At 33.0% G+C, this 18353-nt stretch overlaps 1 protein-coding gene across 1 annotated transcript; it reads left to right on the top strand.

Annotated features, from left to right (window-relative positions):
* Window positions 1–964: 964 nt before the first annotated feature.
* Window positions 965–11950, top strand: LOC148953454 (acetyl-coenzyme A synthetase 2-like, mitochondrial). Its single transcript, XM_089087686.1, has 5 exons — window positions 965–1090; window positions 4279–4575; window positions 8176–8315; window positions 9142–9333; window positions 11777–11950. Exons 1-5 carry the CDS (start codon window positions 1039–1041, stop codon window positions 11930–11932), a joined length of 837 nt encoding a protein of 278 aa, XP_088943812.1. The 5' UTR covers window positions 965–1038; the 3' UTR covers window positions 11933–11950.
* The last annotated feature ends 6403 nt before the right edge of the window (window positions 11951–18353 follow it).

Below are 18353 nucleotides of genomic sequence, written 5' to 3'. Positions count from 1 at the left end.
TATTAAAAGTAGATTATATTTATCATGTACATAATGTTAATGAAGTGGTCATTACATGAGAAACCGATTTATGAAATAAAATCACAACACTATGATCAAATTTTTGGAAAAAACTGCGATTATAGTCAAACTCTTTTATGAGAAAATATCAAAATTCTTGATTCGAAGAACTGTGTTTTATATTTTATTGTTGCGGAAACCATAATAACTTCAGCTACAATTAATATGAACAATACAGCGAATCCATTTTCTCATTGCTGACAGGTTGGGAAAGGGTCAAAACAAGTAACATCCTCGTAAAGTATTTGATGCTTGAATTACAAAAATATGGTTTTTTTACTAGAATTCTTTCTGAAATAGTAATTTTTTTATGTTCAAACTGTTTGATTACCCAGCAAACCTCTTTCAAACGCTTGCAACATTTTGTAATCATCTAACTCGTTTTTCAAGGATCAAGACGTTTAAATTCTAGACTATTTATAAGTCCGGAACTTATCAAGCCCTCTGGTTTCAACATTTATAAGAACAATGTTTTACCTTTGGCAGCTCAAAAAATCAAAAACAAAAAAAAGAGAAACAAAAAGACAAACAAACCTCAAAACCCTAGAGTAAAACCCTGCTCTCACAAGCCATGCTTCTTGGGCATAGTAACCGCTTTACTTTTGAAATTGTTTTTTTTAGTATTAATAAAATGATTGATTGAATGAAATTGAATGATTGAATGATTGATTGAGGTGCCTCAATTTTTCAAAATGAGGTTTAAGCCTCGGCTAAAAAAAATATGGACGTTAATCGATTGCCACAAAGAGACAGTAGGGGCTAATTTTACATATTTTTAATACCTTTTTTTCTAGCAATCTTGAAATTGTCTTCGGTTTGATACACAAAAAAAATTAAAAACTGAATTTTTGAATAAATCTCAAAACAAAAATAATTCATCGGTCAAAACTAATATTTTAGCCTCAAGAGTTCTGGAAGGTAATCGCACTCGAATGCTTGGATTGGGAAAAACAATTTGAGTCAACCTTAAATTACTCCATGCAAGATGGTATTTTTCGATGGTTTGAAGATGGAATTCTTAATGTATCAGGTACAATTCTGGATAACAAATGTTCTTGGCTTTTATACCTTTGTCTCTTTTAATTTTAATCTTAATTTTGTAATTAACTAGTCATTGGAAATACTCGAGAGTTTATTTCGATATTTAATTTCTTGTTCTTTGTCATGACGTTTGACTAATTGGATTTTTTTGTATATTTTTTGCTCCTGAAACTGTTCATGGTAACAATCAGTACATAACGAATAAGCCTTGTCGATGATACTACTAATAGTAGTGCAGCAATAAATTTTAAATAAAACAAAAAAAATATCCGAACAACCAAAAGCTAAGTTTGCAATGAGATCTTGTGAAAACAACGACAGAAAAATAAAAATAAATATAAAACAGTAATAAAAAAAATAGTGTAACAAAACGAATCTTCTTATTAAGCGAAGCTCTCATAAATAGAACTTTGAAAAAATTGTATATGTGGAAAACAAAAATTAAGTTTCATATTGACTACAAATGTGTATTTGCAATATGTATAAGTTTCTCAAAACAAAAAAAAGGAAAAAAAAGTACAATATTTAGTGAGAGAGGAAATGTATTACGATCTCTCCTGAAAATACTTTCAAAAGACACTACCTGAAAGAAAGAGTTTACGGGTGAAAGTGATAAAGTCAAATTCAGAATGTTTACGATCCATGGAACTGAAATTTCAGTCTACCTTCTAAAACGGGTCCGATGCGTCTTATTTTCCCTGAAAAGTATAGACGTGAACGGAGGTGTGCTTTTGTATTTTTTAGAGGTGATTATATCGAGCCAGGGGCCAAAAAATCTTGGCATAAGACGCATTTGAGGGTTCTAATGCTGTATTTCAACAAAAGGAGACTTCACGTCATAAAAATTTCCATTTTCAGCCTTTTCTGATGGCAAAAAGATAATCTTAGCCCGAAATAGGAGAAAACGCCCCAACACCTATATTATGTTATGGGCAATAGACTTACAAGGATTAAGTAGCCTTTTATATAGCACCTATTAATTAGCTCATTTGAAGAAAATTTTATATAAACTATAATTTGAAGGCTTCATAGGGGTAGACTATTTAGTTTGAGACTTATCTGGACTACTAACCAAAAACACCTACTAAATTTATCTTTACATTAGTAAAAAAAAAAAAAAAAAAACATGGTTCATTTGGATTTTGTTACCTTCCTGAACGTGCCAGGAGCTTTGATCCTTGAATATGGTTATCGCTTTCTTGGCCAAGGGCTAGGGCTATAGACCAGTCGAGTTGCACATCGCATATTGCCAAAAACAGCTTTTGCCACCTCCCCTGATTTTTTTTTTCTATTTTGTGTATGGGTATATCCTAGATTGTGGCTCATTCAGAGAAAAGGAGTGTAAATCTGAAAAAATATTCCTTGCTCCCTCCCCTAGTCTTCCCCCTCAACTCGATTTTAAAGTAATCAAGACTCAAGAAGCATGTCCTGACTGTAGGATCGTATAAACTAAATAATTCATCCAAGTTACTCGACTTGCTCCGTAGAATGTACTCTCTGACTATTAACATGATCAGTCAATAAGTTTTTGGGTGGATCTTACAATTGTAGGGTACCTATTAAGTGGCCCTTATTTAGGGGGGTTGTGTGTAAGTAGGATATAGTTGACTTTATAAATACAGAGATTTCACACTTTAACTCAAAGTTTAAACGCAAGGATAGACAATTTTCTGCGTTAGCGTGTCTGAAACTTCAAAACGGCGACAAAATGGCTAATAATTAACGGCTATATAGAGCCAAAAAGATGGCTACCAATTATGAAAGTTTTTCAGTGCGTCTTTACTACAAGGGAATGGGATATCTGTAGCCTCAAAAGTGAATTCTTGTGCTCATTTGAAAACTTTTTCGGGAGAGTTGAAGAAACAAAAACTTCCATTTTTAACAATCTATTTAGTTTTCAATATGGCACAGAATTCTAGCATTTTGTGGAGGACAGAGGGTTGAAAGGTGATTTATTTCCCTGATTTACGTTTTGTTTAAATGTGGATTAATTGATCATTACAGTCTCTTTTTAAATTTAATTCCCTCATTCATAGAAAATTTTTGCTCGTTTTAAGTTTGATGCATTGTATAAACCAAATAATTTACTATACCAAGCTGCCTTTCCACTCACATAATTTGACAAATGAAAATATAGACAAAAAAATTAGTATAATATTTAAAAACAGCACTGTACAAAAAAAAACAAATAAATAAACAACAAACTTAAAAAAAAATAATCTTACTATTTCGACACCAGGTTCGGGAGCCTTTATCAACGAAAATTAATGAATTAAGCTAAATAATACACAGAATATAATGAAAAAGAAAAAACAAAGAAAAATAAATAAATAGAACATATATCTTAATGTCCTTCAGTTTCATAAAATCTATAACTATTTCATATAGGATAGAATTTCATAACCAATGTTATTTTTATATTCAAATTATCAAAGATGTCTAAGATAATATAACACTTAGTAGCTTTGTGTGACAAAACTCCATATTTTTGAAGGGAAGCTTAGGAGGGATGTGAAGTAAAACCTATAATACCTTATTTAAATTACTAAAAAAAAAGAGAAAAAACAGTTTATTCAACTGAAACCAAGGAGCAACATTAAAACTTAAAACCAACGGAAATCATTTAAAGTTATTTTTTTCCTGAAAACGTATTTAACGGGAACTGCACTAACAACCTAAACCCTCCCTCCTTATAAGCCAGTCACCAGACACTATCCTACATTTGCGGTTTCTCCATAGTTTCTTAGGACTCTACCACTTGTTTGGTTTCTATTTTATTCTTGTTTGGTTTCTACCAATTCTCTCCCTTCCCACTAAATTTTGCTCTATTCTAAAATTGACTTTTTTGCACACGCTATATTACACCTATTATGGTGATAATTTTAGTTCTTTTCCAACGTTTACATTAAAATTTATTCTGATAAATTCTTGTAATATCAAAAATTAATAAGGAATAAATTTTTATTTTTTCCTCTTTAAAATAAAAAGGAAATTCTCACATGTAAATCTAAAATACCATTTAATCAAACCAATGTAACATTTTTAATATTTATTATTCTCTTATTTAATCGAAGGACATTTTGATATTCTCCTTCAGAAAATTGTCTTACTTATCATTCACCAACGGTTGAAACGGTCACGTAACGATAAGTTTTTTAGTTTTATATTTGTTTCTAGTACAATGTTTAGACCGCCATGCTAAAAGGAATCCAGATAAAGTTGCAATTATCTGGGAAAAGGATGAGCCTGGTCAAGAGGAGAGAGTTACATATCAGGAATTGCTTGATTTGGTGTGTCGCTTTTCAAACCTTCTGAAAGCTGAAGGAGTACAGAAAGGTGATAGAGTTGCCATTTACATGCCCGTGACTCCTCTGGCCGCTGCTGCAATGTTGGCTTGTGCAAGGATTGGTGCTATCCATTCTGTTGTTTTTGCTGGTTTTAGTGCTGAAGCTCTTGCAAATCGTATAAATGATGGTAAGTGTGTAACAGTTTCTTTAACCCTTATTCTGTCCGATTCTGATTTTGAGACTTTTGTTCTCGGTCAGTTTTGAATTTGTTCATTCCGCGAAAAACTTTCAACAACAATTTAGTTCCAGTTCATCCTGTAAAATAAACTGTACGGCAATGAAACCAACGGTTCGTTAAAACAACCTGTAAGCAAAGACTGACTCGTGCTAATAGTAACAAAAACTTTGAAAATAGCAGTACAAGTAAAAGATGGCTCTTAATAATATTTATGTTTATGTAAAAAATTTTAAGTTTACAATTATTCTTCAAAATTTGTTAGGCATAAAAGATTTCCTGGATTTCAGATATAGGGAAAAACCTAAATGAAGAGCCAACTTAAAGGAGTTTCCAATTCTGTATCTAATAATTAATAAATAATAAAAAAAAGTAATTTTTTACTTTGCTCCAGAAGGAAAATCACGGAATTGGTAGAAATGTATATAGATGTATAAAATTGAAATGGTTGTTTCCCACTATTATGGCTGCATATTAGTGTGCATTATTGCTACTACTACTACTAACACCTTACGGCAGCACCAAACCATATTAGGCCAAAACAGCTGCGAAAACTCCTCATCCACATAGATCTATTCAAAGCTTCCATCTTTACACCTCTCCTAGAAACTTCGATTTCCTTTTAAACCTTTCGTAAGACCTCTTCCCACCAAAGTATGGAGCCACCTGCTTTTCGGTCGGCACAAGATGAATGGCCAGAAAGAAAGGTCTGTGGTAAACTAACATCCTTCATATGCAAAAAGTGTCCTAGCCAACTAAATCTTTCTCTACTATTAAATGAAAAAAACAAGTTTTTTAAACTGAAAGTAAGGAGCGACATTAAAACTTAAAACGAAAAGAAATTATTCCGTATATGAAAGGGCTGTCCCCTCCTCAACGCCTCGCTCTTTACGCTAAAGTTTTTTATTGTTTTAAAAAATAAAGTTGTTAGACAGAGTCAAACTTTAGCGTAAAGAGCGAGGTGTTGAGGAGGGGACAGCCCTTTTCATATACGGAATAATTTCTGTTCGTTCTAAGTTTTAATGTCGCTCCTTACTTTCAGTTTAAAAAACTTGTTTTTTTTTATTTAATTTCTGATCGTTTTTTAGTTAATGCAGCTTTTATTTTGGCTCACCGTCATTGAATAAGTAAACAACATTTGCATAAAAATTTTACTTTTCCTTTGCTAAATGGATGTCTCTAAATTTGGTTATGCTGTAATTTACAAATTAACTTAAGTAACTAACTTCTATATTCGTATATTTTTCTTCTGGGAAAAAATACAAAGTTGCAGATTTTTGAAGATATGAGCTTGAAACCTATGTAATAGGGTTTTCTGATACGCTGAATCTGACGGTGTGATTTTCATTAAAATTATTTCACTTGTAGGGGATGTTTCCCCCCTCTTTAAAAAATCGGGTAAATTTTCTCAGCCTCGTAGCCTTTGTTGAGTAATACTAAAGTTAACAAAATTTATATATTTAGAATCAGCATTATAAGCCCATTCTTTTGATACATTTATTGACATCAAAATTCCGTTTTTAAAAGTTTCGATCACTATTGAGCCGTATCGCTTGTTTTTTTATTTTTTTTTATTACGTATATGTTATTACGTATATGAGGGGGTTCTCCCTTTAGTCAATACCACAATCTTTACGTTAAAAGTTAAAAAAAAATTAATTCACAAACCCGTGAATCACAAAGGCCGTTTAGTTAGAATAGATAGCTCTTTTGAAAGCACTAAAAAAAACTGTAGCGTAAAGAGCGAGGTATTGAATTGGGGGATACCCCCCTCATATACGTTATAATTTCTGTTCGTTTTAAGTTCTAATGTTGCTTCTTATTTTCAGTTGAAAAAAACTTGTTTTTTTTTATTTAATTTCTGATCGTTTTTTAAATAATGCTTGGAAATCCGGCGCCCCCTTCATAGAAATGTCCCCTACACCAAAGAAACATCCTCCACTGAAAGATTCTCCCGAGTAACCCCCTCCTCCAGCCCCACCCTCCAGAAAAAAAATCCTTCCTGAAAATGTCTGTATACTTCCCAATAACCAATAAATAATGCTGGCAAGTCCGGCACCCCCTTCATGGCAATTTCCCTTCCCCATGAAAACTTCCCTCATGGACAGATCCTCCAACATAACCCCTGACCCCCCCCCCCACTACCATAAAAAAACCCTCCTGAAAACTTCTGTATACTTCCCAATAACCAATACTATATGTTAACATTGGCTAAAGTTCATAACTTTTAGCCCTCACTCCGGAGACTTCGGGGGATTAAGTCATCCTAAAAGACATAGTTATCATATTTTCGACGATATTGAACAAAATGGCTATCTCAAAATTTTGATCGGGTGACTTTGGGAAGAAAATGAGCGTGGGAGGGGGCCTAGTTGCCCTCCATTTTTTTTGGTCAATTAAAAAGGGCACTAGAACTTTTAATTTCCGTTCCAATTAGCCCTCCCACTATATTCTAGGACCACTGGGTCGATACGATCACCCCTGGAAAAAAAAATAAATAAACACGCATCCGTGATCTTTCTTCTGGCAAAAAATGCAAAATTCCACATTTTTGTAGATAGGAGCTTGAAACCTCTACAGTAGGGTTCTCTGAAACGCTGAATATGATGGTGTGATTTTCATTAAGGTTCTATAATTTTTAGGGGGTCTTTCCCCCTTTTTTTGAAAATCAGCCAAATTTTCTCAGGCGCGTAACTTTCGATGGGTAGCTTGATGAAAGTTATATATTTGAAATCAGCATTGAAATTTGATTCTTTTGATGTATCTATTGGTATCAAAAACCCGTTTTCTAGAGTTTCGGTTACCATTGAGCCGGGTCGCTCCTTACTTACAGTTCGTTACCACGAACTGTTTGATTAAAAAAAAAAATTTTCAATTGAAAGTAATGAGCAACACCAAAATTTAAACCGAGCAAAAATTATTACCTATATGAGGTATTTGTCTCTTCCTTAACACCTCGATCTTTACGCTATTTTTTTAGAACTTTTTAAAAGCTGATTATTTTAATTAAAAGGCCCTTGTGTTACAGGAGCTGCTCTTAAAGAATTGGGATGAACAGTCAAACGAAGTAAAACATTTAATTTCCATTCGAATCAGCCCTTTCCGGTTATTCTAGAACTATTGTTTAAATGCGATTACCTCTGAAAAAAAAAACAAAAAAAAACAAGAAACGAATAAATACACATGCGTGATCTTTCTTCCCCCCTCAAAAAAAAAAATAAAAATTTTTGCAGATGGGAGTTTGAACTTTACAATAGGATGAACAGATGATCGGGTGATAGGATGAACAGAGTAGGAATGCATACAGGAAACAAATTCAATTATATATATATATATATATATATATATATATATATATATATATATATATATATATATATATATATATATATATATATATATATATATATATATATATATATATATATATATATATATATATATATATATATATAACTTTTATAAACAGTGAACATGTGACGATCATAGTGTGTGCATATTATTACCACGAAGATGTATTTTGAGTGATATTTAACTAAACATTTTTTGCAGCTCAAGCTACTGTTGTTGTCACAGCTGATCAAAGTGTCAGAGGTGGAAGAAAGATCGACTTGAAGAAAACAGTTGATATGGCCCTGATTAAATGTCCTCAAGTCAAACGAGTTCTTGTCCAAAAAAGAACTGGTACCAAGGTTAGGAAGTTTACAGCTTGTGCTTGTTTCGCTGAAAAATACCTAGTGACATTTTCTTTGAAATAACCTTTAAATTCTGAATTTTTCGTTAGTAAGCCACTTTGATCATTTCCCTTGTATGATAACATAATTAAAAACAAAAATCAAATATCTTCATGTATGCTGGAAATACTACCAAAATACAATTTTTTGACAATTTGGGCTGTTTATAATATTTATTATAATGCAAAACGGAAAAGTTTACTATGATATTGTTTTAGCTTTCAGCTAAAATAAAACAAGGTTTTTCATCTGAAAAATAGTCAATTAAAATTGAAATAAAATCAGTAAAATTTTGAATCTAGTGGGGTATTCCTAAAGTATCTTTTGAGATGGCTTTTAAAAAAAGAGAAAAAGATGAATAAATGGTTAACAAAATCACAGTTGAAGCCAGGTGGATAAGTTTTAATGAAAGCCGAATAATTTCAAAGTCTTAGGCATTATAGGTGGGATTTTCCAGGACGGACCTTGCAAACAAAAGAAAGCAGAGTTTAAGGCTTAAATTTTACAATATTTGAGATTTTTTTTTTTTTTCAACCAAAGTATCCTAAGAAGATTTTCCTCTTAATAACTTTAACCTGAGCAAAAACGACCTTGTAAATATTTGTAAATATTGAATCAGATTTTTTGTCATATGATCCTGCGCTTCAAATGAAAAACTATCAAAACAATGATCTCAATTAGTAAAAAATTTTGTAAGGTTCTTCTTCTGTTATTTCTCCAATAGAATTTTGTCGTTGATTTTGAAGTCCAGAATGCAAGTTGATTTATTTTTTTTTCTTGATAGATTGATATGATACAAGAACGGGATCTTTTCTTAGAAGAATCTCTAATTCATCAGTCAGTTGAATATTTTCCTGAGCCAATGGGAAGTGAAGATCCCTTATTTATGTTGTACACGTCAGGAAGCACTGGTAAACCAAAAGGAGTTGTTCACACTCAAGCAGGATATATTCTTTATGCCATGATTGCGAATCGGGTAAGCATCGTAAGCTAGAATTTGGAAGAAATTGAGAAAAATAAGAAAGCTTAAATAAAAATTTTCAAAAGAAAGACTTCAGTAAAGACTCAGTATATGTAAAGAAAGTGCACTGGTTAATATGCTTCTACGTAGCTCCTGAAACGGATTGTAGTGTGTATCGCAGTAATTTATAGACGCGCGAAGGAAAAAGGAAAACTATGACGCCTCAGATTATACTGGGATTACATGCGAAGAAACTCTGATTTTTTGGTCAACTTTAAAGAAAGTGGGAGGGAGGTACATTTTTTTCTAAGGCTTTTGAGTTCTCCCGAGATGGAAACTATTCTTTTGAAATCGTTTATTAATGTTACAAGGCCAATGCTCTGGTATAGTGTTTGCTTTGATTACCAGAAGAAGAAAACCCCCGGACCAAACGGGACGAAAGTTTACATTTTCCAGTACTCCAGATGCATTAAGAACCAAATCAGTGAAGGTACTAGGTCATAAGAATCCCCTTTCTAAACCAAGAAATGGAGGTTTAACAGCTATCTTAAGCCCAGTAATTAAACTGGAAACTAGATGTACACATGGCCGGACTTAAAGCTTTGACACTTCCAGGCCATAGCGTTTTTGCCAATCCGTTTTTGCAAGTTTTCTGTGAAATTCCCGAAAATTCAGGGATAGTGGAAGCATTAAACAGAACACAACTAATGAGCCAAAAGTAATGAAAGAGGCGATACCGAACTCTCAGTTGCCATTCTTGGGAGACATCTAACAGTTTATGAGGGGCCCCGGAATTCCTGTATTGTTTTTAAAATCACTTTTCTGTGAATAGGCAGCGTGGCGGGAGAGTGCACCTGGCTTTTTTACTATAAATCACATCGGTTCAGTTTGTGTTAAGAAAAAAATCAATCAGTGGTCTATTTATTGCACCCCCTGGCATTGTGCGCCCCTAGGCCCGTGCCTAGTGGGCCTATCGGTAAATCCAGCCTGAATGTACATGTAAAACTGAAGGTTGTTTGTTAGACGGAACTTCACTTTGCGAAGAGTTTGTAGCAATAATATAAGTAGTATATGTTTTAATTATTAACTTATTATAATTAATTTTTATGTCAGGCATCAAATCAAAATGAGCAAAAGAAATGAAAGAAATTCAATTGAAAATTAATAGAAGATGTTACTCGTTACTTTATTGCACAAAAGAGTTTTTTTTTGCATAGCTTTAGATTTAATTAGCACCAACTTGTCAAAATATGTTAAATCTGAGCTAATTGATTTAAAATAATTTTAGATTGGATTTAGAATTTCAGTTAGATCCCTGGATTAGCTTTTCAAGGTCAACATCCATAATTCACGTACGTACATAAGCGAGGAGAAAATGTTGCTGTAAAAGAGCTGGACTTGGAGTTTTAGTTGTGTTTCCCACCTTACGTTTTTTGAACCTGTCAAAGGTTCTTCCATTACAAGCAATGCGTTTGGTAATTTTGAGTTAAAGTTTCCAGTAGAATTTAATAGACATTTAAAGACTTAAGCCTCCCCCAGAATATCGGCACCCAACTGAGTAAGCTAGTTCGGATCCTGGCGTCATAATTCATGATTTTGTTTTCTTCACGCTGGTTGAAAGTCCAGGTATTCCAGTAAAATGATCTTTGAACGTCCTGTTAAAGAGAGTACGGCTGTCGTGTTTAAGGTCTACCCAAGAAACGGCACATTAGGGGACGCTGTGAATGAAAACAGTAAAAAGGACGAAGGATAAAATACATTCGTTATGGACACCTGAGTGTGCCCTGAACCAGTCGGTGAGGTTTCCATTGTCAGTCTACAGAGCACATTGATGTTTTTCACACAATTTAGCGAGGACACCGACAATAATATCAAGAAAAACATGTTAGCACAGAATTATCCACAGAAGTGTCTTTGGACAGGCTCGAACACCTTAGAAAATTAAGTATTTGTATCCTATGAGTTGGAAAAAATAGAAATTTATTATAATAGACAATGTGTAACATTCTCTCTTCTAAATTAATGAATCAAAAGTAACTTAAAATTTATTTTGGTGTCACTTTTTAAAACTGACTCTATTGAAGGAATGAATATTGCCAGTTCAATTCAAATACGGGCATAATTATTATATCTTATTTACTATTTCATTCTATGTAGTTCGTTTATGTTGCTAGACTCTTCCTCGTTTGCTGGTTCACTGGCGCTCTTTTTCACTGCTTCGAATTATCGAAAAAAACAGCTTCAAATTCCTTTAGTATTTAACCAGGAGTTTACGAATTTTAAATTTGTGCGACTCATATTTGCAGCAACATAAAAAAAATTTATAGAATATATCAACCTCTCTCATTATCAATGTTTTCGGAAAAAATTTTTAAGGAATTTGTTTCCTGTATGCATTACTACTCTGTTCTTTATTAGGAAAACTTTAATTGGAAATTAATAAGTAAAAATTTTTCAGATGGTCTTTGATCTTCATCCTAATGACATATATTGCTGCGTTGCGGATATTGGATGGATTACAGGTCACAGCTCAGTCATCTACGGACCCTTGGCAAATGGAGTCACTACAGTTTTGTTTGAGTCTATACCTACATATCCAAACCCAGGTTATTGAAACGTATTCCTTGAGAGTGAGGAGCTAATTTGCCATAGTTAATCCTCTATAGAGTAGAAACCCCGCAGCCCACATTAACTTCCCAATTACGTTCACAATATCTATAATTTTTAGACATGAAAATTTTCTAAATTTTGTGTAATATTTGCGGTATAACTTCCTTGATAAGTCTAAAAAAAAGTATAAAAAATCTTGAAGCCTATGTAAAATTGGTAAACATAATCCGAAATTTGAACAGATCTTAATAATAGATAAATCCAAAAAATAGAATGCAATTTTAATTGGAGGTTAATTATCTGAATTTTGAACGTAACTGATATTTCAATATATCTAAGCAAAGAGTCTGTTGAAAACAGACATAATAAAATGGAGTGTATACAATTTTGCGAGGACCGGAGATAAAATAGTCGGCCCCTTCCGCCAATATCCCCTTAATCTCTTTTTCCCCCGAATTTCCCCTTGCTCCCTCTGAAAAAGTATACTTGACCTGAAACTTACATTCCAACTCAGTTGCCAAGCTTGGAGTCATCCTAAGATGTAAAAGCCTCCTCCCTGACGAGTCCATTTGGACACTATTCACGTCAATAGCGACGAAGACCACACTGCCTTTCCATCATAAACAATAATTAGAACAACAGGGAAATTTTTATACAAGATGGTGGAACGCAACTTTAAATGAATATTTCGACGCTATATCCAAGGGCCGTCCTCAGCAAAACAAACAAAGAGAATAAAAAACAATATAAAAGAAACTTACGTTAAAATTCAATCATTAAAACTGAAAAGAGTTTTTTTTTTGAAAATCTTTTAAAAACAGCCCTAATATCATTACTTCAAGGAAGTTCAACCAGGACTGGTACACAAAGCGAAAAGGACAGAGAACAATTCATTCAAATGGAATAAAAATACTGACAGACAAGCTTTTAAAGCTAATCTCGCCTTCTTGGCAGCCAGCCTAGATGGTCTATTCGTAACAGGTTGAGTGGAGTTATTTACTGTTTTTTTATATAATTAGTTAAATCATTTTTAATTAAGTATTTGTTATGGGTATTAAGCGAATATTCCCCCAAATCTCTATTTAAAGAAATGTTACTGTTTATTTTGATTTTAATTTCAATAGCCTCTCGAACAACCTGTTTTATGCTTAAATCATTGCTAATAAGGCAAGTTTCTTCAAAAAGCAATTTATGACTAGGGTTATCATATATGTGACTGCTTAAAGCGGAATAAAAGGAAATATTTGTACTATTAGAATTTAAAGCTTTAGTTACGTCATCTTTGTGTTGTTGTAGGCGTTTTTCTAAAATTTTGATGGGTTCTACCAACATAAAAATGGCCACAGTCACATGGTATTTGATAAACCCCTCTTTGGCGAGTAACTGGGGTTATATCTTTACCAGAATTTAAGAAATTCATGATTTAAAAATTATTTGTAAATACGACAGAAAAATTATTTTGTTTGCAAACTTTTTTTAAACTTGTAGTGACTTTTGGAATATATGGAAGGTAAATTATATTTGAGGGCTTGACGGGAACTTCACATTGCAAAAGACCCTTAATTTTACGGGAGTGTCTTGCCAATCTTCGGCTAATTGTATTGTTAGTAAAGACAATAGGATAACCGTTTCCAAAAAAGTATGTCTCTAATAAAATTTATTTCATCTGTGATGTAAGATTCAGAGCAAATGTTTAGGGCACGGTCAACAAGAGATGTAACAACACCATCAGTATGGTCGTGAGTTATGGAAGTATATGTATTTGTGTCATTTAAGTGTGAATAAATGACACACTTAAAAGTATATGTATTTGTGTCATTTAAGTGTGAATGATGTCACACTTAAATGACACAAATACATATACTTCCATAACTCACGACAATACTGATAAGTTTGCAAATAAAATTATAACCGAATCAAAGAATCTAAAACAAAATGGCAAAATCACCCAACAACTGTACAATAAATTTCTCCCCTGAGGTAGCTTTTGCCCAAAGTTTTACGGTTTACCGAAATTACACAAGCAAGGATTTTACAATTTACAGAAAACCCACACAAAATAACAGATATCTACATTTTAAATCCAATCACCCACCACAAGTTAAAAGAGGTGTTGTTACATCTCTTGTTAACCGTGCCCTAAACATTTGCTCTGAATCTTACATCACAGATGAACTAAATTTTATTAGAGACATAATTTTTGGAAACGGTTATCCTATTGTCTTTTTTGCAATGTGAAGTTCCCGTCAAGCCCTCAAATATGATTTACCTTCCATATATTCCAAAAGTCACTACAAGTTTAAAAAAAGTTTGCACACAAAATAATTTTTATGTCGTATTTACAAATAATTGTATAATCATGAATTTCTTAAACTCTGGTAAAGATATAACCCCAGTTACTCGCCAAAGAAGGGTTTATCAAATACCATGTGACTGTGGCCATTTCTATGTTGGTAGAACCCATCAAAATTTTAGAAAAGCGCCTACACCAACACAAAGATGACATAACTAAAGCTTTAAATTCTAATATTATAAATATTTCCTTTGATTCCGCTTTAAGCAGTCACATATATGATAACCCTAGTCATAAAATGCTTTTTGAAGAAACTTGCCTTATTAGCAATGATTTAGGCATAAAACAGGTTGTTCGAGAGGCAATTGAAATTAAAATCAAAATAAACAGTAACATTTCCTTATATAGAGATTTGGGGGAATTCACTTAATGCCCTATAAACAAACTTAATTAAAAATAATTTAACTAATTATATAAAAAAAAAACAGTAAATAACTCCACTCAACCTGTTACGAATAGACCATCTAGGTTGAGTGCCAAGAAGGCGAGACTGTCTTTAAAAGCGTGTCTGCAAGTATTTTTATTCCATTTGAATGAATTGTTCTCTGTCCACTTCGCTTGGTGTACCAGTACTGGTTGAACTTCCGTGAAGTAATGATATTAGGGTTGTTTTTAAAAGATTTAAAAAACTCTTTTCAGTTTTATTGATTGAATTTTAATGTAAGTTTCTTTTATATTGTTTTTTTGTTCTCTTCGTTTGTTTTGCTGAGGACGGCTCTTGGATATAGGGTCGAAATATTCATTTAAAGTTGCGTTCCACTGTCTTGTATAAAAAAAAAAAAAAAAAATCCCTGTTATTCTACTTATTGTTTACTATTCACGTCATATATCAGACCAGTTATGAAATATGCATGTCCTCTCTCTGCTGGCACTCCAACTAGCCAATCCACTCCTCTTCAGCGTGTCTAAAATCGAGCAGTTCACGCAGCATTTTTTACACCTCTGATTTCAAACATGTGCAGTCGCTCCACCATTGATTTGATCTGGCTTCAATGTCGGTGTTTTACAAATAAATGTATTGCCCTCCTTCTGAGGGAGGTATCAGGACCTTTTAGTATCAAGAGATTTTGGGCAATATTATTTCTAACTGGGTAAATTGAGAATTTGAATAAAATCACTTAATAAAGGAACATTTGCTGCTTCTTTGGGTTTAGCTTTAAATCCGCAGTAGCTGTGAAAAGAAATATTTTTCAATAAATGATATTTGTAGCTTAAGTCAATATTTTGTCAGAAGCCAGAGGACCGACTAAGGGAGCCAGTCAAGATGTATTTTTTTTGCAACCAATTCGATTTTCTATTCAAGAATTGGCTTGCCAAAGTTTAGCTTGCTTGAAGATTTCAATTTAAGGTTTTACTTCTTTTCTTAATCAGATTAAATAAAAAAAACAAGTTTTTTAACCGGAAAGTCTGGAGCGACATTAAAACTGAAAACGAACAGAAATTATTCCGTGTATGAAAGGGGCTGTCCCCTCCTCAACGCCTCGCTCTTTACGCTAAAGTTTGAGTTTCTCACGACTCTATTTTTTTTAAACAATGAAAAACTTTAGCTTAAAGAGCGAGGCGTTGAGCAGGGGACAGCCCCTTTCATGCACGGAATAATTTCTGTTCGTTTTAAGTTTTAATGTCGCTCCTTACTTTCAGTTTAAAAAACTTGTTTTTTTTATTTAATTTCTGATCCTTTTTTAGTTAATGCAGCTTTTATTTTGGCTCACCGTCATTGAATAAGTAAACAAAATTTGCATAAAAATTTTACTCTTCTTTTGCTAAATGGCTGTCTCTAAATTTGGTTCTGACGTAATTTACAAATTAACTTACGTAACGAACTTCTATATTCGTATATTTTTCTTCTGGCAAAAAATACAAAGTTGCAAATTTTTGCAGATATGAGCTTGGAACCTATGAAAAAGGGTTTTCTGATACGCTGAATCTCACGGTGTGATTTTCATTAAAATTCTTTCACTTGTAGGGGATGTTTCCCCCCTCTTTAAAAAATCAGGTAAATTTTCTCAGGCTTCTAGCCTTTGATGAGTAATACTAAACTTAATAAAATTGATATATTTAGAATCAGCATTATACGCTCATTCTTTTGATACATTTATTTACATCAAAATTCCGTTTTTAAAAGTTTCGATTACTATTGATTCGTATCGCTTGTTTTTTTATTATTTTTTTTTATTACGTATATGTTATTACGTATATGAGGGGGTTCTCCCCTTGGTCAATACCACACTCTTTACGTTAAAGTTAAAACAAATTTAATTCACAAACCCCTGAATCATTAAGGCCGTTTAATTAGAATAGATAGCTCTTTTGAAAGCACTAAAAAAAACTGTTGAATAAAGAGCGAGGTATTGACTTGGGGGAGAACCCCCTCATATACGTAATAATTTCTGTTCGTTTTAAGTTCTAATGTTGCTTCTTACTGTCAGTTGAAAAAACTTGTTTTTTTTTAATTTAATTTCTGATCGTTTTTTAAATAATGCTTGGAAATCCGGCGCCCCCTTCATAGAAATGCCCCTTACCCCAAAGAAACATCCTCAACTGAAATATTCTCCCGAGTAACCCTCTCCTCCAGCCCTCCCCCCCCCCCCCACCAGAAGAAAATCTTTCCTGAAAATGTCTGCATACTTCCCAATAACCAATACAATGTGTAAGCAATGGGCAAAGTTCATAACTTGCAGCCCTTCCCCTGGGAACTTTGGGGGATTAAGTTATCCTAAAAGACATATTTAATAGATTTTTGACTATGCTAAAAAAATGAATATCTCAAAATTTTAATTGGGGGAATTTGAGAAAAAAAGAGCGTGGAAGGGGGCCTAGTTGCCCTCCATTTTTTTGGTCTCTTAAAAAGGGCACTAGAACTTTTAATTTCCGTTCCAATGAGCCCTAATACGATATTCTAGGACCACTGGGTCAATACGATTACCCCTGAAAAAAAAAAACAAAAAAAAACAACAAGTAAACACTCATCCGTGATCTTTCTTCTGGCAAAAAATGGAAAATTCCACATTTTTGTAGATATGACCTTGAAACCTCTACAGTTGGGTTCTCTGATACGCTGAATATGATGGTGGGATTTTCATTAAGGTTTTATAACTTTCAGGGGGTCTTTCCCCCTTTTTTGATAATGAGCCAAATTTTCTCAAGCGCGTAACTTTTGATGGGTAAGATTAAACTTGATGAAACTTATATATTTGAAATCAGAATTAAAATCTGATGATGTATCTATGATGATACATCTGATGGTGTATGATGTATCTATGATGTACCACGAACTGTTTGATAATTAAAACAAAATTTGCAAATTAATTTACTTTTATTTGGTTAAATGGCTTTCTCGAAACTTGTTTAATTTTATTTACGAACGTTTTTATTAGTAATATTAACTTACGTAACGAACTTCTATACTCATATATTTTTAATGCTTATATTAGGGGGTTCGCCCCCTAGTCTATACCTTGCTCTTTAAGCTAAAGTTCGAATTTTGTTCCAATTCTTTAAAAATGACCGTTTAATCAAAAAGGCCGTTAATTAGAATAAATAGCTCTTATGAGTAGAAAGGCCTCAATTGATCCCACGATTCACCCCTGCTGCCACCTACAACTTTTTTACATAATTTATGCATGTTTTTATTGTTTTCTCATTTAGAATGAAAAAACAGGAATTTTCTCACTTGAAAAAACATGAATTTTCTCACATTGATGGATGTTTTCTTGGACAGTTATGTGAGTTGGTCAATTTATTTGATGTTTTTTTCATGGATGTCAACATCAATTTATGTCTGTTTTATTTCTGTTCTTTGTCAGTGAGTATGAAAAAACAGGAACTTTCTCACATTTATGGATGTCAACAGCAATTTATGTTCCTGTTTTATGTCTGTAGGGTGTCAGTGATAATGAAAAAACGTGGACTTTCTCACATTTATGGATGTAAACAGCAATTTATGTTCCTGTTTTATGTTTTTTGTCACTGAGAATGGAAAAAAAGGAACTTTCTCACATTAATGGATGTCAACAGCACTTTAGGTCTGTTTTATGTTTTTTGTCAGTGAGAATGAAAAAACAGGAACTTT

Source organism: Artemia sp. Qi Xiang Cuo, chromosome 4 (assembly GCF_049724085.1).
Source record: "Artemia sp. Qi Xiang Cuo chromosome 4, ASM4972408v1, whole genome shotgun sequence".
Classification (NCBI taxonomy): Eukaryota; Metazoa; Arthropoda; class Branchiopoda; order Anostraca; family Artemiidae; genus Artemia; species Artemia sp. Qi Xiang Cuo.
This window is presented reverse-complemented; position numbering and strand designations above follow the sequence as displayed.